The sequence below is a fragment of the Vanessa tameamea genome, chromosome 8 (assembly GCF_037043105.1).
Source record: "Vanessa tameamea isolate UH-Manoa-2023 chromosome 8, ilVanTame1 primary haplotype, whole genome shotgun sequence".
Lineage (NCBI taxonomy): Eukaryota > Metazoa > Arthropoda > Insecta > Lepidoptera > Nymphalidae > Vanessa > Vanessa tameamea.
Window position 1 is genome coordinate 9,210,625 of NC_087316.1, and position 21,884 is coordinate 9,232,508.

General features: G+C 31.3%; 1 protein-coding gene across 2 annotated transcripts; it reads right to left on the reverse strand.

Moving 5' to 3' along the window:
* Positions 1–1,366: 1,366 nt before the first annotated feature.
* LOC113399919 (sorting nexin-13-like) lies at positions 1,367–19,087 on the reverse strand. Of its 2 annotated transcripts, XM_064215574.1 has the most exons (24): positions 18,844–19,087; positions 18,643–18,754; positions 18,270–18,484; positions 17,668–17,888; positions 15,370–15,522; positions 15,122–15,294; positions 14,665–14,781; positions 13,865–13,979; positions 12,978–13,106; positions 12,117–12,337; positions 11,488–11,555; positions 11,373–11,416; positions 11,075–11,236; positions 10,542–10,637; positions 9,700–9,813; positions 9,485–9,618; positions 8,914–9,126; positions 8,295–8,391; positions 7,289–7,371; positions 6,654–6,772; positions 6,125–6,193; positions 5,945–6,051; positions 2,628–2,741; positions 1,367–2,007 (listed from the first exon to the last, which is right to left on the reverse strand). In XM_064215574.1, the coding sequence occupies exons 1-24, from the start codon at positions 18,963–18,965 to the stop codon at positions 1,901–1,903; spliced, it is 3,105 nt and encodes a 1,034-aa protein (XP_064071644.1). In that variant the 5' UTR covers positions 18,966–19,087; the 3' UTR covers positions 1,367–1,900. The 2 variants fall into 2 exon arrangements, with proteins under 2 accessions (XP_064071644.1, XP_026494980.2); XM_026639195.2 differs by lacking the exon at positions 11,075–11,236 and having other exon boundaries at positions 1,369–2,007.
* Between the last annotated feature and the right edge of the window lie 2,797 nt (positions 19,088–21,884).

Sequence of the window (21,884 nt, forward strand, 5' to 3'; positions counted from 1 at the left end):
AATTAAAAACTCGTATATTTATTCAATGGATTTAATAAAACTTATCATTTAACATTATAACTACATAAACATAAGAATCCAGTGGATCTGGCGAAATACCACTTTACAAATAATCCAAATCTAGGTTCAGTAAATCAGTATTATTTCTTAAAAACAATCCAAATATTCATATTCAAATCTTTATTCAACATAGAAGCATTGTATTTGCTCATTGATTGTCCAAAATCTACCTTCGGAAAACCCACGGAAGAGATTTCTTGAAACAGATTTGACAGTGTTTATACCACCAAGCCACTCGTCACCCGCCATTCATATAATCAATAAAAAATATTAACTATAAAAAATGTTTGTATTTATCAAATACTTTATATAAAACAAACCCAAAATTAGTCACAATCAAAGAGCTGGGAGAATCCTGATGTAGAAATAAGCTTTCCTTTGTTACACTGTTTTGGTTTAGATTAAAGAAATATAAGAACATTAATACGCATAAATGATAAAATTAGTTAAATAAATGTATTTTCGAAACAAATTCGCACTTAGAAAGGCTACCAATATTTAATAGGAATAGGGAAATATCAATAAAAAGAAAAATTTTGTTTAATTTTATTATCAATTAAACTCTTAAGTTAGCACAATAAATATCGTCAATCTCAATTGGAATGTAATAAATTATCTACTATTTTAGTTAACAATGGATACTTGTATTCTATTGAAATCCTTTGGAATTTCAAATTTTACAATATTAATCCTAAGTAAATTCTGAGTAAAGAATAACTCCTAGTAAATACAACCTGTAGAAATATTACAAAATTCCTTATTATTAATGAAAACAATTTTTTTAAATTTACGCCGGTTTTAATTTAAGAAAATTACTTTTTAAAAATTAATCTGCCAATTTTTCGATAAAAATATACTGGCTGAATATAAAAAAAAAAAAAACTAAATTATTTATGAAAGAAATAAGAACATTATTACTTTACTACATAATTTTAATTCATCAAGTAATTATTGTCTGACCAAATAAAATTAAAAACTTAATTTTTAATCATTCATGGCACTCGTACAAAAATACTTGTTATTGCTTCAGTTACATTAATATATCAGATTAAATTTTTTCACAGATAATATATATTTATATAATTCTATATACTCTGCAAAATACGGTTACTAAACACACCTCTATACATATTGAGGACATCATTTTTTTGTCTTCTAGAAAAAAAAATAAGATATCGTTTGATTAGTGTCGTTCACTAATTAAATTAAATTAATTAACATATAAATTAAAAATAAAAAGACTATTTCGTTATCATAAATAAAACTTGAAAGGATGTTCTTTTTACTTTATAATGTTATATAACATTTAATTTAATCGCCATCTCAATTCGAATCCAATATTCATTAACTAAATATATAATAATCTTTATATCTTTTTATTAAATTAGAAACAGCCAAAAATAATAGCATAAATACTATTTTTGGCTTTGATGATTCACAAAATTTTCTCAGTTCAAGGTCAAAGTGCGTTACTCCAACGCTCAAGACCCACGACTGTGAATTAGTTAATGATATAGCACACAAGATTTATAAACATTATATTTAGGTACAAAATATCACAACAAGTATTTCAATATTAAACTAGCTAAAAATCAAATGACATATTATATAATTTTCCAAGCTGAAACATGCTCTATTTCAAAGCTGTTAAGCTTTAAAATTGCGTCTTTATATTTTCAACATCTATATGATACTCCTTTAAGGATATCTCCACGGTGTTATGATAAACTTATAAAAATAATACTACATAGGTAAGTACCTACCAGAACACATTTGACTTGTAAAATTGGTCAAAATTTTAAAGAATTGACAATTATCTAAATTATTAATAATATTTGTATTATATATTAACAGATTTCTTTACGATGGCCACTCGGGGTGAGTTCGAATATAATTTCTTGAACATCTCCTGTATGTTATTGTCCGGAAACAAATTACACAATGTAACTGAAACAAGAGTTTTTATTAAGTAGAATAACTTAACGCCGGCACCGCAACGAACGGACACACAAGACGAACTGGATCAATTCGTTGAGAGCTCATGCACATCACAAACTGAACAAAATGAATCCGTCACATAGTTGTAAAGTTATTAAATACTGTAGGAAAACATATTAATTTGCACGTCACTAAGAAGAAAAGTTAGTTAACTATTTTGTTACTGTCTGTCAAAATCAAAATCAAAATATACTTTATTCAAGTAAGCTGTTACAAGCACTTTTGAATCGTCATTTAACAAACTATTTTAAGTAAAGCTACCACCGGTTCGCGATGTAGATTCTACCGAGAAGAACCGGCATGAAACTCAGTAGTTTCAACATCTAAAAATATAGTCATTTTAGTTAAATACTACTGTTAATATATAGATTGTATAACGCCAATAGATTTTTTTTTATTTATCAAATATAAAACATTTCTAATCTTAAATGTTAAGTCCCTTATGTTCATTGTCCAGTGTGTTGTACCTGTCAAAATATATACCTACCAGTTCGAGGTAACCTCGTCAGCACAGCTCATACTAAGTCAAAGTCTCTATTTAAATTTTACGGATAATAATTATCACGTACCTTCAAGTAAAACGAAGAGTAATCGTCTATTTATTTCTTGAGTTTGGAACATATCAAAAACTGTAAGGAGACCTCTACGAGCTGCATCAGTCCCCACTATGTGTCTGAGATCGTCTGAAACAAACATAAATGATTCATTACAGAAGCTCATATGGCTGCTGATCTTGCATATAAAAATAAATTCTTAGTATCAGTCCAGATTTAGAATGCACGTAAGTTGTTGGTCCTACAACATAAAACTATCTCCCCCTCTCCAGTTGTTTCGAATTTCCTATTGGACTTTGGGAATAATCGAATAGAGTGCGTTTACACACACATTTATACAGTATTGCAAAGCAACACCTGCGTAGGAGTTGTCCAGTCCTTGAGATTGACAGTTGTTGCTAAGAATCGGTCGGCCAGCAGGTAGCTAAGTCAACCGGATATTGATAATTAGATTTTAAAAGCTAGTTTGTTAAAGCTTACTGACTACGGAATGTTAGACGTTATAAACTTTGCTTATAAGGACACACAACCGACTCGTGTTGTTATGAAAAATATTTATTGTAACACAAAACATTTTAAGATGTCATAATTTTTATATAGTGCCGCTCGTGGTCGCAATTTATACGACAATCTACTCATTCCAAACTATGTTCGTTAAAATAAACAATCAATCCTCTAGAAATTATTATTTGCCTTCTGCTCTCCATAAATTATACTTGTCATAATAAAACAATTCTTAAAAACGTGCCAAAATCATCTACGACTAATGTTAACATCAATATTATTTCAATAATCCTAAAACAAATATCAGTTCGTAATTAAGTAAACAAACAAGATATTATAAAAGCGAAATACATTGCGACAGAGAGATACTTTAAAAAAAAACCGAAATGATTTTTAAATTAACTTCAATTATATTTAAACTTATCACAAATTAACCCTACGGACGGTGATTCCACTTCAAGGTGGAAATACGGAATAATCGTTGTTAAAAATTTATTACTAAAAACAACTTTGCAAAATGTTTACATCATTGCCGCATTGACAATTCGATATATCAAATATAATTCAATATATATTTCTATCGTCAACGTCGGCGATCTCCATTTGATAATTATATGTAATTTGCTACAGTAACAAAAGTATTTTCAACGCACACCACTATCGCAGCCAATATTTTAAAAACATAGTAAATTAGTATCAACCGCACAATACCGTGTCTCATATCGCATTGATAAAGCCCGAAACATTTGGCGATTCGCCAAATTAAGAATCGCGTAACTCAACCATGGTTTAACCTCAAAATTCTATATTCAAAATTTTCATTGAATTAACGAAATGAATAAATCTTTATCGTCTGTTAACGGATTTTCTTATAAAAAAAAAAAATGTATGAAATATTTATACCTATTCACTTCACTCGAGAAATTTTACTAGAAATTGTTGGGATAATCTTGTTGCTAGAATACGTGAATCTTAAGCGAATATTGCGGGTTCAAACAGGCAAGCCCCAAGAGTATTCATGTGTCTATTTTTTTGTTTATAATGCATCTTGCGCTCGGCAGTGAAGGAAAACGTCGTAAGAACTACATACTAAACGAGATATACCGACAGGTTTTTAAATGTAAATCTATCCGAATATTGGAGATTATTAATAGTAAGTAATACAGATTCATCAATTGGCTCACTGTTACGAATAATGAGGTTTAAAAAAACAACGTCAAAATACTTTATTTAAGTGGAATCGGTAAGCAAATAGATCAAACATTTGAACTTTTGAAGCATCAATCAAATCAAATATTTGATTGATGACATACGATTCCATGTTCAAGATAATAAAAATTCGGTACATTTTGACAACCTAATATTTGAAACGAATATTTTTTATTACGCGAAAGGAAGTTTTGTTTTTTCTATTATTAAATATAATCTCGATGCCAACTAAATTAAGGGATAATAAATCTTCTTTTTTTTTGTATATAAATATATCGTAGATACGTTTTGTTTTCTTTACTGGCTAGCAAAAAAATAATTGATTTGATATTTGATTATTTAAATAATGAAAAAATTAACAAGTAACGAAAATATCGCGTAGCAAAGACAAATAAATATATAGCTTGGTTAAAGGCGTAGCTAAGGCCTCATCATAATATTTCTCGTTTTTACAGAGGACAGATAACGGCAATCTTCTATAGGCCTAGGAACCAAACCGCTTATAGCAGTATTGCTATGTTCCGTTTTGAATGGTAAGTGAGCCAGTGTGATTACAGGCGATGCATTGACGGTTTAACGATTTCTATTTCTTACATTTCCAATGCTTTGAATATGTGACTACTTCGTCGGTCCTTCGGAAATAAGTGGTATTTTACAAAACGTTACGACGTGATAATGTATTCGTACTAAAATACTGACGTGTTTCATTCGACTTCGAAAAGCAGGAGTTTTTTTTTCAATGATATATTGTACAATATATTGATCTTATACTTTTGATTAAATAAAACATATTTTTGTAAAGTAATTATGATATTGCAATCAAAGTTAAAAGTTTTAAGTGTGTTAAAATTCGGAGAAACGACCCATTGAATACTTCACGCGTTAAAAGCTTTTATCTAAACTTATTGTAATTCTGACACGCGTATCAACAAACTCTCAGTCAAGCAATGGAATAAGTCTCAATCCCTTTCCATAATAAGTGTGATCATGGAACAGAACGTTTCTTAATAGGGTATGTATTATACAAATATTTATCGTATGACATTAGTTTATGACAAGTTATGTGAGGCAGGAGATATGTGGCATGTGTTAACGTACACACACACACCACATCTCATCACAACCAAACAGTTAAGTATAACATATCCTCTTAAAAACACAAAACAAAACAGCAGTCAAAACGTAGACATTTGTCAAAGCTAAAACTATATATATTAAAAATTCTGTATTAATGACTTCCAACGACAAATCATTGAGGAGTGAAAAGTAAAACCCTGACGCTTGTTGCAGCTTAAAGCTGACTGCGAGATATTTAATCCCATCTATATAACATCACTTACAATTTTCAGTATTAACGTGTTGTGCAAAAATATTCCAACCTTTAGAAAGAGTACAAAAATATTTTTTATTGTGACAGTACATGTTAGACAATGTTATGCATGTGTGTGTAGTACATGTGTACCGTCACAATAAAAATGTTTTTCTCTTTTCAATCTTAATAACTTTTAGTTTAAAGGCATTGGTGTATCTATAGTAGGATGGAATATATTTTCTGCACAAAATGGTCCAAGTGTTATGATTTTTTTGTAGTCCAATAAGTTTATTTTTTTCTTTCTTACCTGAAGCGGCAGACAACAAAGCAATTTTAGCAGCTACCCTCGTCCTGGCCTTTGTGGCGGTATCTCTTGATACCGCGCTCGGGTTGTCTCGGTTCGTTAGCCATTGTCTAAAAAAATAAACACGATTTAATTTTTTCATTTACATACTTTAAAAAATGACGGAGAAATCAATTTACTTACTTAAACGTTTTCAAATACTGAACTACATTCCTTGGAGACGTCAATGACGACACAAATTCTAAAACTTTTCTGAAAATATAAAGCAAATATAAGTACTAAGTACGATATCATGGAACGTGAAAGACTAAATGACGTTATGAATCTTTTATTTTCTGCTATAAACAAGTATCCTATAAGTTAGCCGACGGTCAGTCACTAAATCTATTAAATTCCATTCAATACTAACTCATACACAGTACACGATCCGTGCGCAATCAATGGAAAAAAAACAATTTACATAAATATATTTACTTAATCAAGTAATGGCCGAGATTTCATGGAAAACATAAATATCTTAGGAATTAGGGATCAACTCAGGCTCGTAAACTAAATTTTCGTTCTTAATTAGTGTCAATAATTCATGTCATGCTTGACGTTGTAGGAAAACATCGTGAAGAACCCAGCATGCATTGAAGCAGCGTGGTGCGATAAACTCCAACCCTACTCCAGTACTAAAAGTAATACAAAATCGTGTAATATATCAACGTACCTATTAACTCGATCCGCGATGATAGTCCTCAGTGGCGCTAGAAGACGCCGTCGCAGCCACAAACCTCGTATACCCAAAACTTCCTCCAACAATCGTAAAGGAACGCTTTCGTCGCTATCCTGTTAAAAAAAAAGATTAAACGATTGAGGAGCTACGGTTTTACATAAAGACAAGAAGATATATTATTAAAATCTTTTGAATATAATTAAATATTTTTTTAATTTAAATGAGGGAGTCAGTCTGGAAAATGGGCACCTGATGGTAATTGGTCACCACCACCAATAGACACGGCACTGTAACAAATATAAACCATCCCTTCAACATCCATACGCCAGCATCTTAGGAACTAAGACGTTATGTTCCCCTAATGCCTGTAAACCGGAACACAAAAATACAATTGCAATTTGGTAGAATATGTAATGAATACTGCTGTAATGAAAACCCACTCGAACCTACCCAGACCAAGTCTGTCTGAAAAGACGATTTCATGGACTTATACATCCGAACAACAACCAGAGACTAACTTAGGGTTTTTAACAGTCTCAATTTCAACAGCAAACTTTAATATTTTAACTTCTATTCACTAAGTTTCACCTACAAATTTAAGTATTAAATATATTCAACAACAAACTTACTTGATCTTGCACGTCGTTTGAGGTTGCAGACCTAATGTCGTCATAGCTTTCGCCACTTTTTCCTTGAAACACTTTTGATATACCTGCACACGAGAAAACACAAATTACGCCATATCACATATGGATAAATAAATTAAATATAATCAATGTTCACACTTTTTTTTTTTGGTAATATTAAACCTCATCTATATAACAAACAAAAAAACGTGTTGACAAACGGATGAAAAAAAGGTGATGTAAACTATTACGTCATACTTAGTAATCTATTGATAATAAGGAGGGTATATACTTTAAATACATTTCGAAAAGATCAACCCAAAAGACGTGTGAAACATAAATCAAACCAAATATTCTTTAAGTAGGATTGTACAAACACTTTTCAATCGTCATTTAAAAAACTATATTAAGCGAAGCTACCACCGGTTCGGAATGCATATTCTACCGAGAAGAACCGGCTAGAAAGTCAGTAGTTACTATTTTTCAACATTTAAAAGTACAAAATTATGTTAGTTAAATACTTTTGTGTACGTATGTAAAACATCTTGCCTGGAAGTCAACAAGTATTAGCACGACTTTTTTTTTATCATCTATATAATCTTGTATTGAATAATATGCCTTCTTTGCCGATGCGCTTTTTACAAATGATTTGAATATATGAATCGGCAAAGTTAAAATTATCTGCGGATATATAGATTGCATAGAATTTATAACAGTATATTTAAAAAGGAGAATTAGTCCGAACTGAATATATTCTAATGAAAATCAATAATATAACAAACATTGTACAACGTCTGAATCGACATAACAATTTAGCTCTTTCTATGAACATTAATTTGAGATTCTTAAGACAAAGCATCGTGTCAACAGTAGTACTTTATCTTTGTGGAATATGAAATATTTTTGTTGGCATTTTTATAAATTATAAAATATGACATCTCCACACAACCATGCCTTAGCATTGCTTATAAATAGCTGTTTTTTTATTAAAAACTATATGAGTTCTTACCGTCCATTACACCGTCCACGGTATTAGCGAATTGATCAGGCATACTCTTCAGAGTTCTCATACCAGCCTTTATTGAATTCACTAAAAGGGCATCGATCTGAAAATTCAGTCGAAATATTTATTATACGAAACACATTTAAATTTAGGACTTTTACACAACAATATATTCTTTTAATATTTTAAACGTGTTAGTAGGTTCATTTAACCGACATCTTGAATAAAATAATGCCGCATATATTATCTATGACTTGACTTGACTTGACTATGACTATTGCTTTTACGCAAGGGGTACGTTGATGGCGAAAGGAGGGCCTTAAAGTTTTTGCAGTGCCAATATCCATGGACAAAATGACCATTAACCGTCCAAAAAGTTACTATATAAAAATATAAGCATTATTAAAACGCTTTAAAATATATATTTTTAAACAATCCATATTCTTTTAAAACATCATGTCATATTTATAGTATACAAGTTAAAAATTAAAAAAAAAAAAACATTTATAATATTTTCTATAAAATAACCATATTGAATCCAACAGCCTACTTAAAGTCATCACCCTCTCGATCGCGTTATCGAGTAAATACAAAAATTGATTACATCACGTCATGTATATCTTACCGAATTACCATGTCTCTCGGTCTGTATCTCCGGACTAAGGAAACCCCCCAAATACTGCGACGACAGAAGCGCCATATACCTGGCGTCCCTCGAAATACTCGTCAAACTCTGTAAATAGCTGTTAAGCATACGTTTCCGGTTCTCTAAAACACTTCGAGATGTATTTTGAAATGTCTTCTTAGCCGGAAACGGTAGATGGGCTAGTTCCGGCCACTGTGAAATAAGGGAAAGTGAACATTAACACAAGTTTATTTGTTTCGTATTTTAAATTCTGTTTTGTTTACAGAAAATTTAGTCGCTCTGATCGAAATGTGGTTGAGGCCAATTTCGAAATCGTAACATAATTATGAACGAATAGAGGAATGTTGTTATTTTTAACCGACTTCGAAAATAAAAGAAGGTAAACCATTAACATTTGAACTCGCGTCATTTAGAACCGATTTGAAACATAATTTTTTTTCTTTGGGTATAATTCCCATTAGGCCCCAAAACATTTGAAGTCGATTAAAAGCTGCAAATGTAAATAAACGCTTTGAAAACATTTCTTGATAACAATATATTAAAATAGAACCTTCTCTTTGATAGAAGCGTGTAAGTCATAAAAGTCGCTGTATCGTCTGTATATATGCCAGACTTCATTATCGGACGCTCGAGTCACTGCAATCGCGTATATCCCAAAAGTTCTACCTTTATCTTGAACGAGAGCTGAAACGTAACAATATATAACGTAAATATCGCTCTAAATGTAACGATTCAAAGAGAGATACGTTTAATAGAGTGCCTTACCTGTTTCAATTATATAAGCCGACAAAGGCGACATCATATTTTTTGCGCTCTGACTTATCGCCGAATGCGACAAAGACAGGTTGCTTGTGTTCGTTGACTTTAGATTTGAGGGACCTAGAAATAAATATTCCTTAAGAGTCAAGAAAGAGTTTTAACTAATGTTAGACAGTGTAGGTATTGAATATGTCTAATCATCAATGATTTAATGATTGATTAATGATTAATGATGAATAATTTTTTTAATGAGAATGCCCAAATTCGTGACGATACAAAATGTTTAAATATTGTGGATACTTACACATTAATAACGAGAGACAATACAAAAGATTACAAGTGGACAAATTCGCGGAACTTCATGTCAATTGAACAAATAAATCGACTATTCAGAACTGGCTAATGGGCCACCTGATAATAAGAGATCACCGCTGCTCATTAGCACCGTAAGGAATTTTAACCGATCCTTACATCACCAAAGTGCCACCAAGCTTGGGAACTAAGATGTCGTCCCTTGTGCCTGTGGTTACACTGGCTCACTCATCCATCAAATCGGAACACAAAAATACTAAATATTACTGCTTGGCGGTAGAATTTACGATCAGAACCTACCAAGAAGGGCTTGCACACAGACTTGCCATCCAGAAAACTATTCGAAATTTCGTTTGAAATTTTCGTTTTAGTGTGACGTTCTTATTCGTTCCAGTGGCTTCATGCTTTAAGCTATGATAGGCGACAGATTACTATGCGTCGGAACTCGGGAAAACCAGTCCAGTGATCTATCATTATTTGCCTCCTTTGCCCATTAGCTTTAGTGCTAAAATAAAAAAACTATACATAAATTTTACCCGCACACTCGTTGACCATTCTCTGCGCGAAGCTGCCAACAATATCTGACCGTGATCGATTGTGTCTCGCTCCAGTCACTGGTGTGACTACATCGCCTGTGGTGATCACGAAAAACGCATTAAAACACGAATATAAAATATAGGCCGTCCATACATTTCAAAATTGTTAATATATTTAATAGAGTGAATACTTCAAAAAGTTTTCATATAAATAAATTGTGTCTTCTAATTACGAAAACCATAAAAAAATTAAGCATCCTTATCGAAATTTAAAAATGAAAAATATATAAACTCGTATATGAAGAACGTCGCGCGTTAACGATTTAATAAATGTATAGACGGCCATTGTTGTAATAAAACTATCAATAGTATCTACGGCAGTAGTCCTACGGGAAATAAGATTAAAAACGAATGTGCTTTCGTGTCGATTGGCACTTATATCCACGCAAACACTGAACGAGCACGCGGGTATCGTGCGAAAGAACCAAAAGAAAATTCTAGCTGAATTACTAATATATAGAACTGCTACCCACAAGTACATTTGGGTATCGTATGATTCCTGTTACTTGGAACTCTTCGGGTCAAGGAGCGGGGAAAGGTGGAGGACTTGTTTGAAATATTATATTTATACTTCGTTTTGTTAAATAATTTTGGCAACTGGCTGAGACATGTCTTCATTATTTTCTTGCACTTGTCTGTTGATAACATTCATATGATAAATAACCGAGAAATAATCAAAAATAAATGTATTCGTGAACAATTGTATAAAAAATATTGTAGTGTAGAAGTGACTTTCTTGTTTAAATTGAACCGTTGTAAAATCGAACTCACCGCCGTATTTGAGATTATCCATCTTGTTCTCTCGACCATAATCACTGGAAAAATGAGAATTATTTATTTTCAGTTTTACAAACTTGCATAGCAACGTAAGTTATGTTAATATTACCTATTCATTTTATTTGGTATATCTTTATCACTATCCAACATGAAATCCGCCTGCCAAGAAGGATCGTCCTATAAAAAATAATTATATCATTCGAAATCATTTCATGCACACTTCTGTAGCCGGTTCCAATGTCAGGTTTAAATATAAATAATTTATATCTTGAATTGATGACCTTATTGGTCGAAAGTTTAAATAAATCTATGTTATTAAATATGGATTCGTGAAAAAAATGCCGTTTTGTCGGCGAAGTTGCTGTCGGAACTCTGGGAGTAAAATTAAAGTGGATTGAATTATAAACAAAAGCATTAATTAAGAATTGTGTGCATATAGCAAATTAAATATCGCAATCGCATGGAATCCTTATGCTATTAAAATACAGTATTCACTACTAATATTAAATTTTTCAAACACGATAAATTCTGACCGCTCAGTGGTTACCCATTGCGTGATCGGCTGCTATCGACTATAAAATCTGACCAAGAATTTAAAAAATCTAATTTATAACTGAATTTTAACTAAAAAGTTGACAGTCCTAAAACATTCATAATTTTCTACCACGGTCCTTCGCAGAAATCTCAACGTCGACTCAAAATGCTTTCCGATGTCTGGCGACAGATGCAAACTCTCACCTCCAGGGCATCGCACACGGCCTTCTGCAGGTCGTCGAAGCAGACGACGGGGTTGGCGCAGAAGTCCTCCCCGTGCGTGGTGATCTTGCGCACGAGGTCGGCGTGGCAGTGCGGCGCCGCGCCCAGCACGGCGGCGCGGCCCGCCGACAGGTGCGCGTCCGCCAGCTCCAGCGCCGACGAGCGCAGGTTGTCGATCACCGCCTTCGACGTCGACGGCGCGTCTGGCCACACACAGCCGTATAGGTCTACTGGCTCACCGATACTTTAGAACAGCGATGTGCAACGGCTCCGCTCCGTTGTCGGAGACTCTGAGACTGCCTCGATGCCGTTTAATAACTATATAGCCGTATGGGACCAGTTCATTTTAACCTCAGAGCGACGACTCCGCTACCGTTATTCGAAGACTTGGAGCCTATTCTTCCACCTTGCTTCACTTCGGTTCAATAGGTGCGTGATAATTTAATTAAACATACTGGTTTTGGTTCAATGATACTTTTGGTGACTCCGTTCCTGACGATGAAGACTTGGAACTTGCTTCAGTACGATTCAAAGGGTGTATGAGAATTTAATGACACATACTGATTTCCCTTAGCCGGAAGACACTAACACATAAAAACATAAAAACTCCGTGGGAGTTTTTATGTTTTTGTACTAAATTATTTAATATTAGAACTGATGATTTAAGACTCAATAAAACCTTATACTTTATTAAATTTCACATATTTTAATCGCTTGACAATTTTATAGGAAAATGCTGAAAATTAAGCTTCAAAACGAAAACAAGTATAAAGTTTTTCTACCTCAGTTGAGCAATCACTTTTAAGCGGTATTCAATAACTATAAAAATAATATGTAAAATACCTGCTTCATTTAACTCAATCTCGAGCAGATATTGTGCGTTCGATTTCCAGGCAGCGACGGCCCTTAAAAACTTCAGTGTTCTCATTACTTCCTCTGATATTTTTTCTGTGCTGCTGTTGTTTGAAGCACCTTTACAAGTATCAAAATTATTTTTCATAGATGCTTTCAATGTATGCAACGGAAATCAATATTTTAATTAACTTTAACAATTAGTATCAGAAGTAACGACGGTACCACATACACCCAGACCCAAGACAACATAGAAAACTAATGAACTTTTTCCACATCGACTCGGCCGGGTATCGGACCCGGGACCTCGGAGTGGCGTACCCATGAAAACCGGGGTACACACTACTCGACCACGGAGGTCGGTATTTATGACAATTGACAATACAACATCCCTACTAATATTATAAATTCAAAACTAACTCTGTGTTACCTCTTCACACAAACCACTGAACCGAAATAGATAAAATTTTGGTATCGAGATAATTAGAGTCCCGGGAAGGACACAGTTTTTATTACGAAAATCATTCCTAAGGTTTAAAGATTGTATGAAAAATCAATGAAGGGGCGTGACGGTTCGTGTGCTATAGAGTTTTACAAATTTCGCGAAGGTAAAGCCGTGAACATGACTTGAACTCGACTTGAATATAGTCGACGGCATTTCCAATTCCATTATTTATCTGCCAAGATAGTAAAACGAGTATTTCTTACTAAATAAATCAAAATAGAAGGAAGATATACGTCTTACGTCTGTCATCATAACACTTTTTTGATGACAGTCGTTATAAAAAAATAATAATTAGAATATCAAATATATTATTTTGTTCTTTGTTGTAAATCTTGCTCTCATTACAAGTGGATATTGAAAATTATAAATTCACCTTCTTGAGGTCCAAGTGTAGCTCTCCTGGCTTGAATGATTCTAGACACATACTGCAAAGATGATAACTTTTGACGATCTTGTAAATCCCATTCCCCGGCACTGTCTCTTGAATGCTGTTGACGTAATAATATTGTTATTAAGAAAATGTGATTTCTGAAAAACACTTTTCGTAAATCGCTGATACATTTATGCTGAATATACAGTGAGGTACCGCTATGCTAGATTAGATAGAACTTGACGTAACAGCCGAGATGGCCCAGTGGTTAGAACGCGTGCATCTTAACAGATGATTACAGGTTCAAATCCAGGCAGGCACCAATGAATTTTCATGTGCTTAATTTGTGTTTATAATTCATCTCGTGCTCGGCGGTGAAGGAAAACATAATTTCAACGAAATTCTGCCACATGTGTATTCCACCAACCCGCAACGGAGCAGCGTGGTGGAATATGCTCCAAACCTTCTCAAAGGGAGAGGAGGCCATAGCCCAGCAGTGGGAAATTTACAGGCTGCTAATGTAAAATGACGCAACTTTGGAGTTCGGTCATCAAAAAGGTTATTGTAGAGTGGTCATATTATGAACGGGTTATTATTCGTCTATATATTATATTGTTCGTCTCATAAATTACCTTCATTTTTTTATCGTACTACGTACTACAAGGTCACATCACGAAATGTTAATAACCCCGGTAGCGTTAGTAAAATAAGAAAACTTTATTACATTTTATTAAAATACCAAACATCTTAATTGGATTAGAGGGACGTTACTGTATTCATAAAAAATAAATATAAGTCCTTACCAATTTCTGTATATCCTTCTGAACCAATTCAAATGTAGCGTCCAACTCTTCGGCATCGCTGCACGATCTTATAACCAAAAGAAATAATTCCGAAGACAAACAGGAATCTCGACAACACTGTTAACATAATTTGAATTGATTACGATTAGAATTTGATTTCTAAAACAATAGTAATAAGGTCCAAATTTAATATAACACACATCTCACATGCAGCTCACTAGTCTGATATTATTGCTAATCATTCAAATAAAGGTTGCCTATGTTTCTTCATTCTCTATACATTCACAAATCAATCATTTTATTGAATTGGAACTTTATTGTTGAACTTTTTTATATGTTTCAGTATCACGAACGAAATGTATCGTACCAGATAATTGTTTACGAAACAAATCCATTATAACGGCTACTGGACAACAGCGATGTTTATTTAATAAAATGTATACCGCTTGATACTTACAGATCTTATAATGGTTCTATTTATATTATCGGGATCACTTAAAAGGTTTATTAATGGCCTCAAAACAATTGCTGATATCAAATCTATTAAAATTAATTTTAAAGCATGACACTTCCATGCCTCCTCTGGTGCTATTAAGTATAATATCGCTTCAGACACTTCACAGAGCAATGCTAAAATGATATCAATAAAAAATTAAAAATAAAATAAAATATTAGTAATTTAACTCTCATTATTATTTTTCATACCATTTTCTTTCTCAGGATCACTACAATATACATCCCGACATATTTGCTTGTTTTCTATTGAACACTCCAAATCAAAAAAGAGATCCGTAATGTTGTTGCTACTTATGTTCTCAGAACTGCTGTAGAATTTAGACTTGCCAAAAGTTTGTGTATCTGTAACAGTTCAGACAAAAGATTGTTCATAAATTTACACAAAAGCAGCAAAATGACATGATGTGAACTGCTTCGAAAATTTCTGTACCATTTAATGTGTCAGCATGTAATATATTTGACTTAAAGAAAGGTTTAAACTAGCTTCATACCAAATTTCACCAAATTTGGTTCAGTGGCCGTAAAAGAATAAGAGAAATTGAATTTCGAAATAATAATATTTTGTATAGATTCGTTTTTATTGATTGAATAATTCTGTTAATTTTACAGAAGATATTTAATATTAAAACTAGAAAAAACTAGTAGAAACCAGTTTAATAGTATAAAATAATAAAGAACTGAACAAGATCACAAAAATCATAAAATAAAATTTTCTTCTTACTAATATATACATATTAACCTCTGTTTAAAACTGAAGTCAAAGTTAAATTAACTATTTATTCTAATATCTATTGGTTTTTACATAAGCACTTATTTGTTGCCTATTGTATCATCAGCTGCGTCATTAGGATTTAACTGACTTATCAGCATTTCTGAGGGGTGAGTTTCAAATGATTCTCATTGAACTTTAGAAACTGAAGTCAGATTTATTACAAACTAGATTGTCCACATGTAAAGAGAAAGGCAAATGTAAGGTCACATTAAATAGTTTCCTGTACACCAAAGTATGAATGCAAAATTTTATAATAATGGATTATATTTATTTATTTATTTATTTGGGAAGCCAACTTGATATACAAAGTATCTAATTCATTATATACATCAAGTCAAAAATATTACCATGTACAATCAGAGTAAGAAAACCTTCGTCAGTTTTCAAATTCATTCCTTTATCAAGTCGTAAACTCTTAGTATCTTCTGAATCTAAAGCACTAAACAGACAAATGCATATAAAATTAAACTAACATTGTATGATAACTTGGTTCAAAATAGTGTAACATCTTTGGACTACGTCTAGTGTCATATCAACATAAAAACTTTTTTATGGCCTAATTAGTCATTACAAGATTTAAATTAGATATGATATCTTCTACTGAATTGTCAAAGTCTTTCAGTGTCATATATTTACTTGCAATATTTTGCAATCTTAGAATAAAAACGCTTGTAATATTATTCGGCCGTTATTTTAAGTGACGGTTAATGTAATGACGTGACTTGTGATGAGTGATTCCATCGGTACCGGGAAGTGGTGGTGATTCCTTGGCCTACAAAAGCGGCGGATATACCCTATCGAAAATCTATGGGGTTTGGTGTTGCAGCGGTGGATAAATAATAACGATAGAACCAAAGCAACTGTCGTAGAACATTGCCGAAGTGTCTAGGAGAGCTTCAGAGGAACCAACATATGCTCTCACCTTGTTGGATCAATGCGACAGCTACTACAAGCTGTGATTGATACGAATGGCGGATATACTCGTTTTTAATAAAATAAATAAGATTTGTTTAAATTAATAAATTTTGCCATAATTACTATTTATTTTTACTACTTCCGTCTTCCCGAAGATTTTATGTTTTCCCGGCATAAAAAGTATCCAATATGTAATACCAGCACATATTCTATCTGTGTGCAAAATTTTATCCAAATCCGTTCAGTAAATTTTACGTGAAAGATTAACAAACACATCCATCCATACCTCAGAGAAATCAGCCAGAGCCACACACTCTCTTTTATAAAAGACAAGGCAATGTCTTAATCTCCGATGTTACACGAGCATTCACGAAGGGCTATGAGTTTTTGTGAAAAGTTGGTAATTATCATACCGATTGACGCCTTCTTATGATTATTATAGCTTTTAAACGCTATTATACTCTTTGCTAGATGCGACTTATAATGACATTGCGACGCAATATGTAAAGGTCTCAATCGGTAAAGCAGGTTATCGCTCATACTGAACACACGAAAATAGATCTTAAGGTGACGAACCTTTTCTTACCCCGACTGTACATCACTCTTACAGGCTAACTCGTCATGTAAGACAAAAAAAAAGAAAAGAAACAGACAAAAAATACTACTGTGCTTATTAAATAAAATAAATTACAAAAACAAAAATGAATAATAATTTAAATTATAAAATAAACATATAAGAAAATAATATAAATAATATTAGTTAGGATATGATTTTAAAAAGTTTCTTACAGTTACTTTACCTGGTGGCCATGACAAATCAGTTTCACTTTTGTTCCTTCTATGAGTTTTCTTCTCTTCCTGTTTCTTGGGGCTCGGCTTTGAGGTCCCATTGACCTCTTTGGCATTCACCAATTGTACATGTTTCAACCTCACTCTTGATTGCTTATATAATTTTAAGTGCAAAGTTAACTCTTCAGGAAATCTTGTAGACAGCATATGAATCCAATCCACGCTTTTCACTCTAATAAATAACAAATATAACATTGACTATTTAAGTATAATAAATTGTAGATTAATGTAACTCATATGTATGTGTGTTGAAGAAAAATATGGTTTAGTTTTAAAGGGTAAATTTATTAATGATAAAACTCATTCTAGCTCCTTTGTTTTTGAATAACACTTATTAAAATGTTTTTTGATTTACTTTTCATTCTATTTATATTTAATGCATGATATTTATTTTACTGTAAAATATATATAAAATGAAACAACATTATAAGACCAGAGTTACTTATCATAATGGGATTGTTTGCTTGAAATTAAACATTGTAAGTTATCAACAATGTCAATAGCTTTCTCCGTTTATCTTTTTACTCTTGAATATAATTAAAAAGTGAATTACCGATTGGATACATTTGCTCCCGCGGCCACTACAAGCTTTCTTATTCCATATGATGTGAATTCTTGATCATCAGTAATTAGTTCATACCAAGGAGTTACGTAATCATTAACTATAATTGATACAATTTCATTTAGAAATGAGTCGACAGTTTCACTTCCTGTAATTCGACTATCAAATTTTGGCAAAGGTTTTTCATCCTGGAATACTTTCATAACCTACAATAGAAAAAAAAAAAAATTACAAGTTAATTTTGTTTGAACTTTTTTACTACTAAATATGTATTATATACTTAAATTTAATATGCAAAAATAAATTTAAAAAAGGAAACAAGAGTATTACATTATTTTTTTATGAGTGGAATTCACTTAATTACCTTAGAAGATTGTATGGAGAAGTTTGTTTGTTGTAATGGATCATCCAAACAATCAATATCAGCAGAGAATACTTTCTTGTTATCATAGCTCAAATATAAAATTGTCAAAGCACTGTAAACAAAACATATTTTTACTGATATAGGTACCTGAAACCAAATATATGAATACTTCTATTACTAAATTTTAGTTCAATTACTTACCCAAATAGGAAAGAAACTAAAAATATAAGCAAAGTAAGATACACTTCGAAACCAAGTAGAGCAATGGTTATGATTGATACTAGACCAAACCATCCTAAGAATCTAAAGAACGATGTCATCATATGTGATTCGAGATATAAACTGCAATTTAAAATAATATCAATAAATAAATTTACATTAATTAAAACAAAGCGATAAACACCACAAAAATAAATCACAAATGTTTCATGTCAAGATGACGTTTGACAAATGACAACTTATAAGTGCGTTCTGAAACATCCACCTGAATCAGTTTTTTAATAATTATGTAATATTTTTTTTCAATTAAACTATTCTCTTTTTATCAGCTCATATCAATTTATTTATACAACTGTGATTTTTTCGTAACTATCATTTTTATCTCTTGATAAGTTATAAAAAATATATTTAAAAAAAATAAAGTAAAATTTTATGAAAAATAAATAATAAACTTGGTCTTTGTGTTTTCTCATGTAGAATAATATAATAATATAAATGTTTTATCAGAAACTTCCAAAGATTTGGATTTGACTAATCTTTCCATAGTGATGCAACAGAGTAATAGTATACAGCTATTTTCTATCTATCCATTGAGGATCTCTTCGTCTAACATAATTTTTGGATGATCCTTTATACCTATTGTGATGTAGACTCGTGTAGAGAAATTCAACATGAATGTTATACTATATATTTAGCACCCTGTAGAGAAATAGATTTTAAAAAAAAGATAAAACAAGTATTTAATTTAATAAATTACTCGCAAATGAAATATACCTCTAGTTTTTAATTTATTTTTACATAAATAAACGACAAAATCATACATATTGATATAAAATATTTACTCAGTTAACCTAACAAATCCAAATAAAACACAACATACATTTTTTACACCCAAAAAAAATGGCGGTTCAATTCATATTAGCATACTTTTGTTTTGTTTTTTAGTAGTTCTAAAGGTATCTCCTAAATATATGTTATATAGCAACCTAAATGCAATTACTAAAACTACTAAAATAATAAAAACACTATAACATTTCAATTTATTTAAATACAACACGACCACAAGAACTGTTATTCAATAGTATATATTTTTTGCTACTTATTTTAGTAATACTACATAATTATTTTATTGTCAAACATGTCAAATGTTGTTTGTTGAATAACTTATGCCAAGTTACTTAAAAGACTGAAATTTAACACAATCATTTTAAAATTAAAAACTATGTTGTTATCACAATTGATTATAGAGCTTTGAAAAAAAGTGTTACAGAAGAGAAATTAGTATTAAATTAAACATTAAAACTACTATATAACTTCTACTATCATTTCAGAAAGTGCTTGAACAATTTTATTTATTATAAGTGCTTTTAAATACAATATTAATATATTTCCAATTCCATAATATTATACCTTAATTCAAAACTATAAAATCGTTAAATAAAATTAAAAATACATTGATTATCGACATGTAGACAGATTCATATCGGCACCATTTATAATAGAACAATTGAAATCTAGTCATGTATCAATAAAATAGGGGACATTGCACAATGAAGTACATTATCACTTATAGATATTATCACATTTTTATCCACCATCATAATTATAAAAATGCAACTTTTCACTGTTAATTTACTATCTATTAAAATATTTGAACTATTGCTATATCAAAGGCAGCATTCATTATAAAAATACATAGAGCAAGTTACAACAAAACGTTTTAAAATTGTGATATTTTTTTCATTGAATAAATACTTAAGCATTTCGACATTTTATGAGAGCACTTAAATAATATATGATTAATAGTGTCCTGTTTAAATTTTTATATACTACAAAATGTTATTAAAGTAAAGCCACTGATGTAGGAATAAACTTATAAATAAAACCTGACATGTTGATAGTTGATTTTCAAATATTTCGCCATTATTTCAGCCTCATAATTAATAATATAAAAAATACATATATGTATATAATCGAATCAATTTATTACATCAATTTACAAAGAATAAAACTTGGTAATTGCTGCATCAAAAAGCTTTTTTTAATACATAATACTTTATATTAGCAGACTCTTACTTGTAGAGTATGGCATTCTTTAGTTTACAAAAATCACAATATCGGGATATTTACATGGGGTCAAGACAAATAATAATATGTCTACTGTCCGCTCTTAAGCTTTCTTAGCTTCAAATAAAAATATGAAGCTGCTTTTTCACTATAAAAATATTAAATACCTAATTTAATAATTTTCGGTATTCCCCGAATTTTGAGATTGTCCCATTTGTTTTAAATACATGTATATTATTAATATTGCTTTGTACATATATAACCGTACTATTCATATTGATTCTGCGACTCTTGACCCATTTGTATGTGTGTAGGAGATCTGAGATCTTTGATTAGAAAAATCTCAGATCTCCTCTTGTATAATGCGAAGACAGTCTGAACTATTGAATTATATTAGTTGTGACATTAACAGTACTGTACTAAACAAACAAAAATTATGTTTAAAGATATACAGTTATATACAACATAATACATATGTGCTAAAAAGTGCAAATTAAATATACCATCGAAAATGTACTTGAATCAATTAATGATTGTATACATAATTAGAATTCGAGTAAATATGCATTAATAATAATGTTAAATGTGATAAGGTAGCATTGATTTGTTGGCAAATACCTTTCAATGGTCTAAATAATACATATAAAAAGATTTCAATTTATTTTCAGATCTTATCTGTATAAACAGTACATTTAAAAACATAATACATATATGTAATTTTTAACAAACATCAAATCTGATTTTTTATATATCATAGTAGCCTCCAATTCTAATGATTAAATACTTCACCAACATTACCATACCAGTTGAAACACTTAGATTTTTCTCTTTGTCACATTGATAATTTGACATTCGACAGAGACAATGCATTGCATACTTACCAACGGGCCATACAATGTTGGTATTGTTGTACGACTTTACCTAAAATTGCTGTTCTTTCTTCTTCTATAGATTGT

Coding starts and splice junctions, on each gene's coding strand:
- LOC113399919 (XM_064215574.1), bottom strand. CDS start 18,965: ATGATGACATCGTTCTTTAGATTCTTAGGATGGTTTGGTCTAGTATCA. Junction 13,980..14,664: donor AGAAGGATATACAGAAATTG/GTAAGGACTTAT, acceptor TTACGTCAACAG/CATTCAAGAGACAGTGCCGG. Junction 7,372..8,294: donor CGTGGACGGTGTAATGGACG/GTAAGAACTCAT, acceptor TCTCGTGTGCAG/GTATATCAAAAGTGTTTCAA.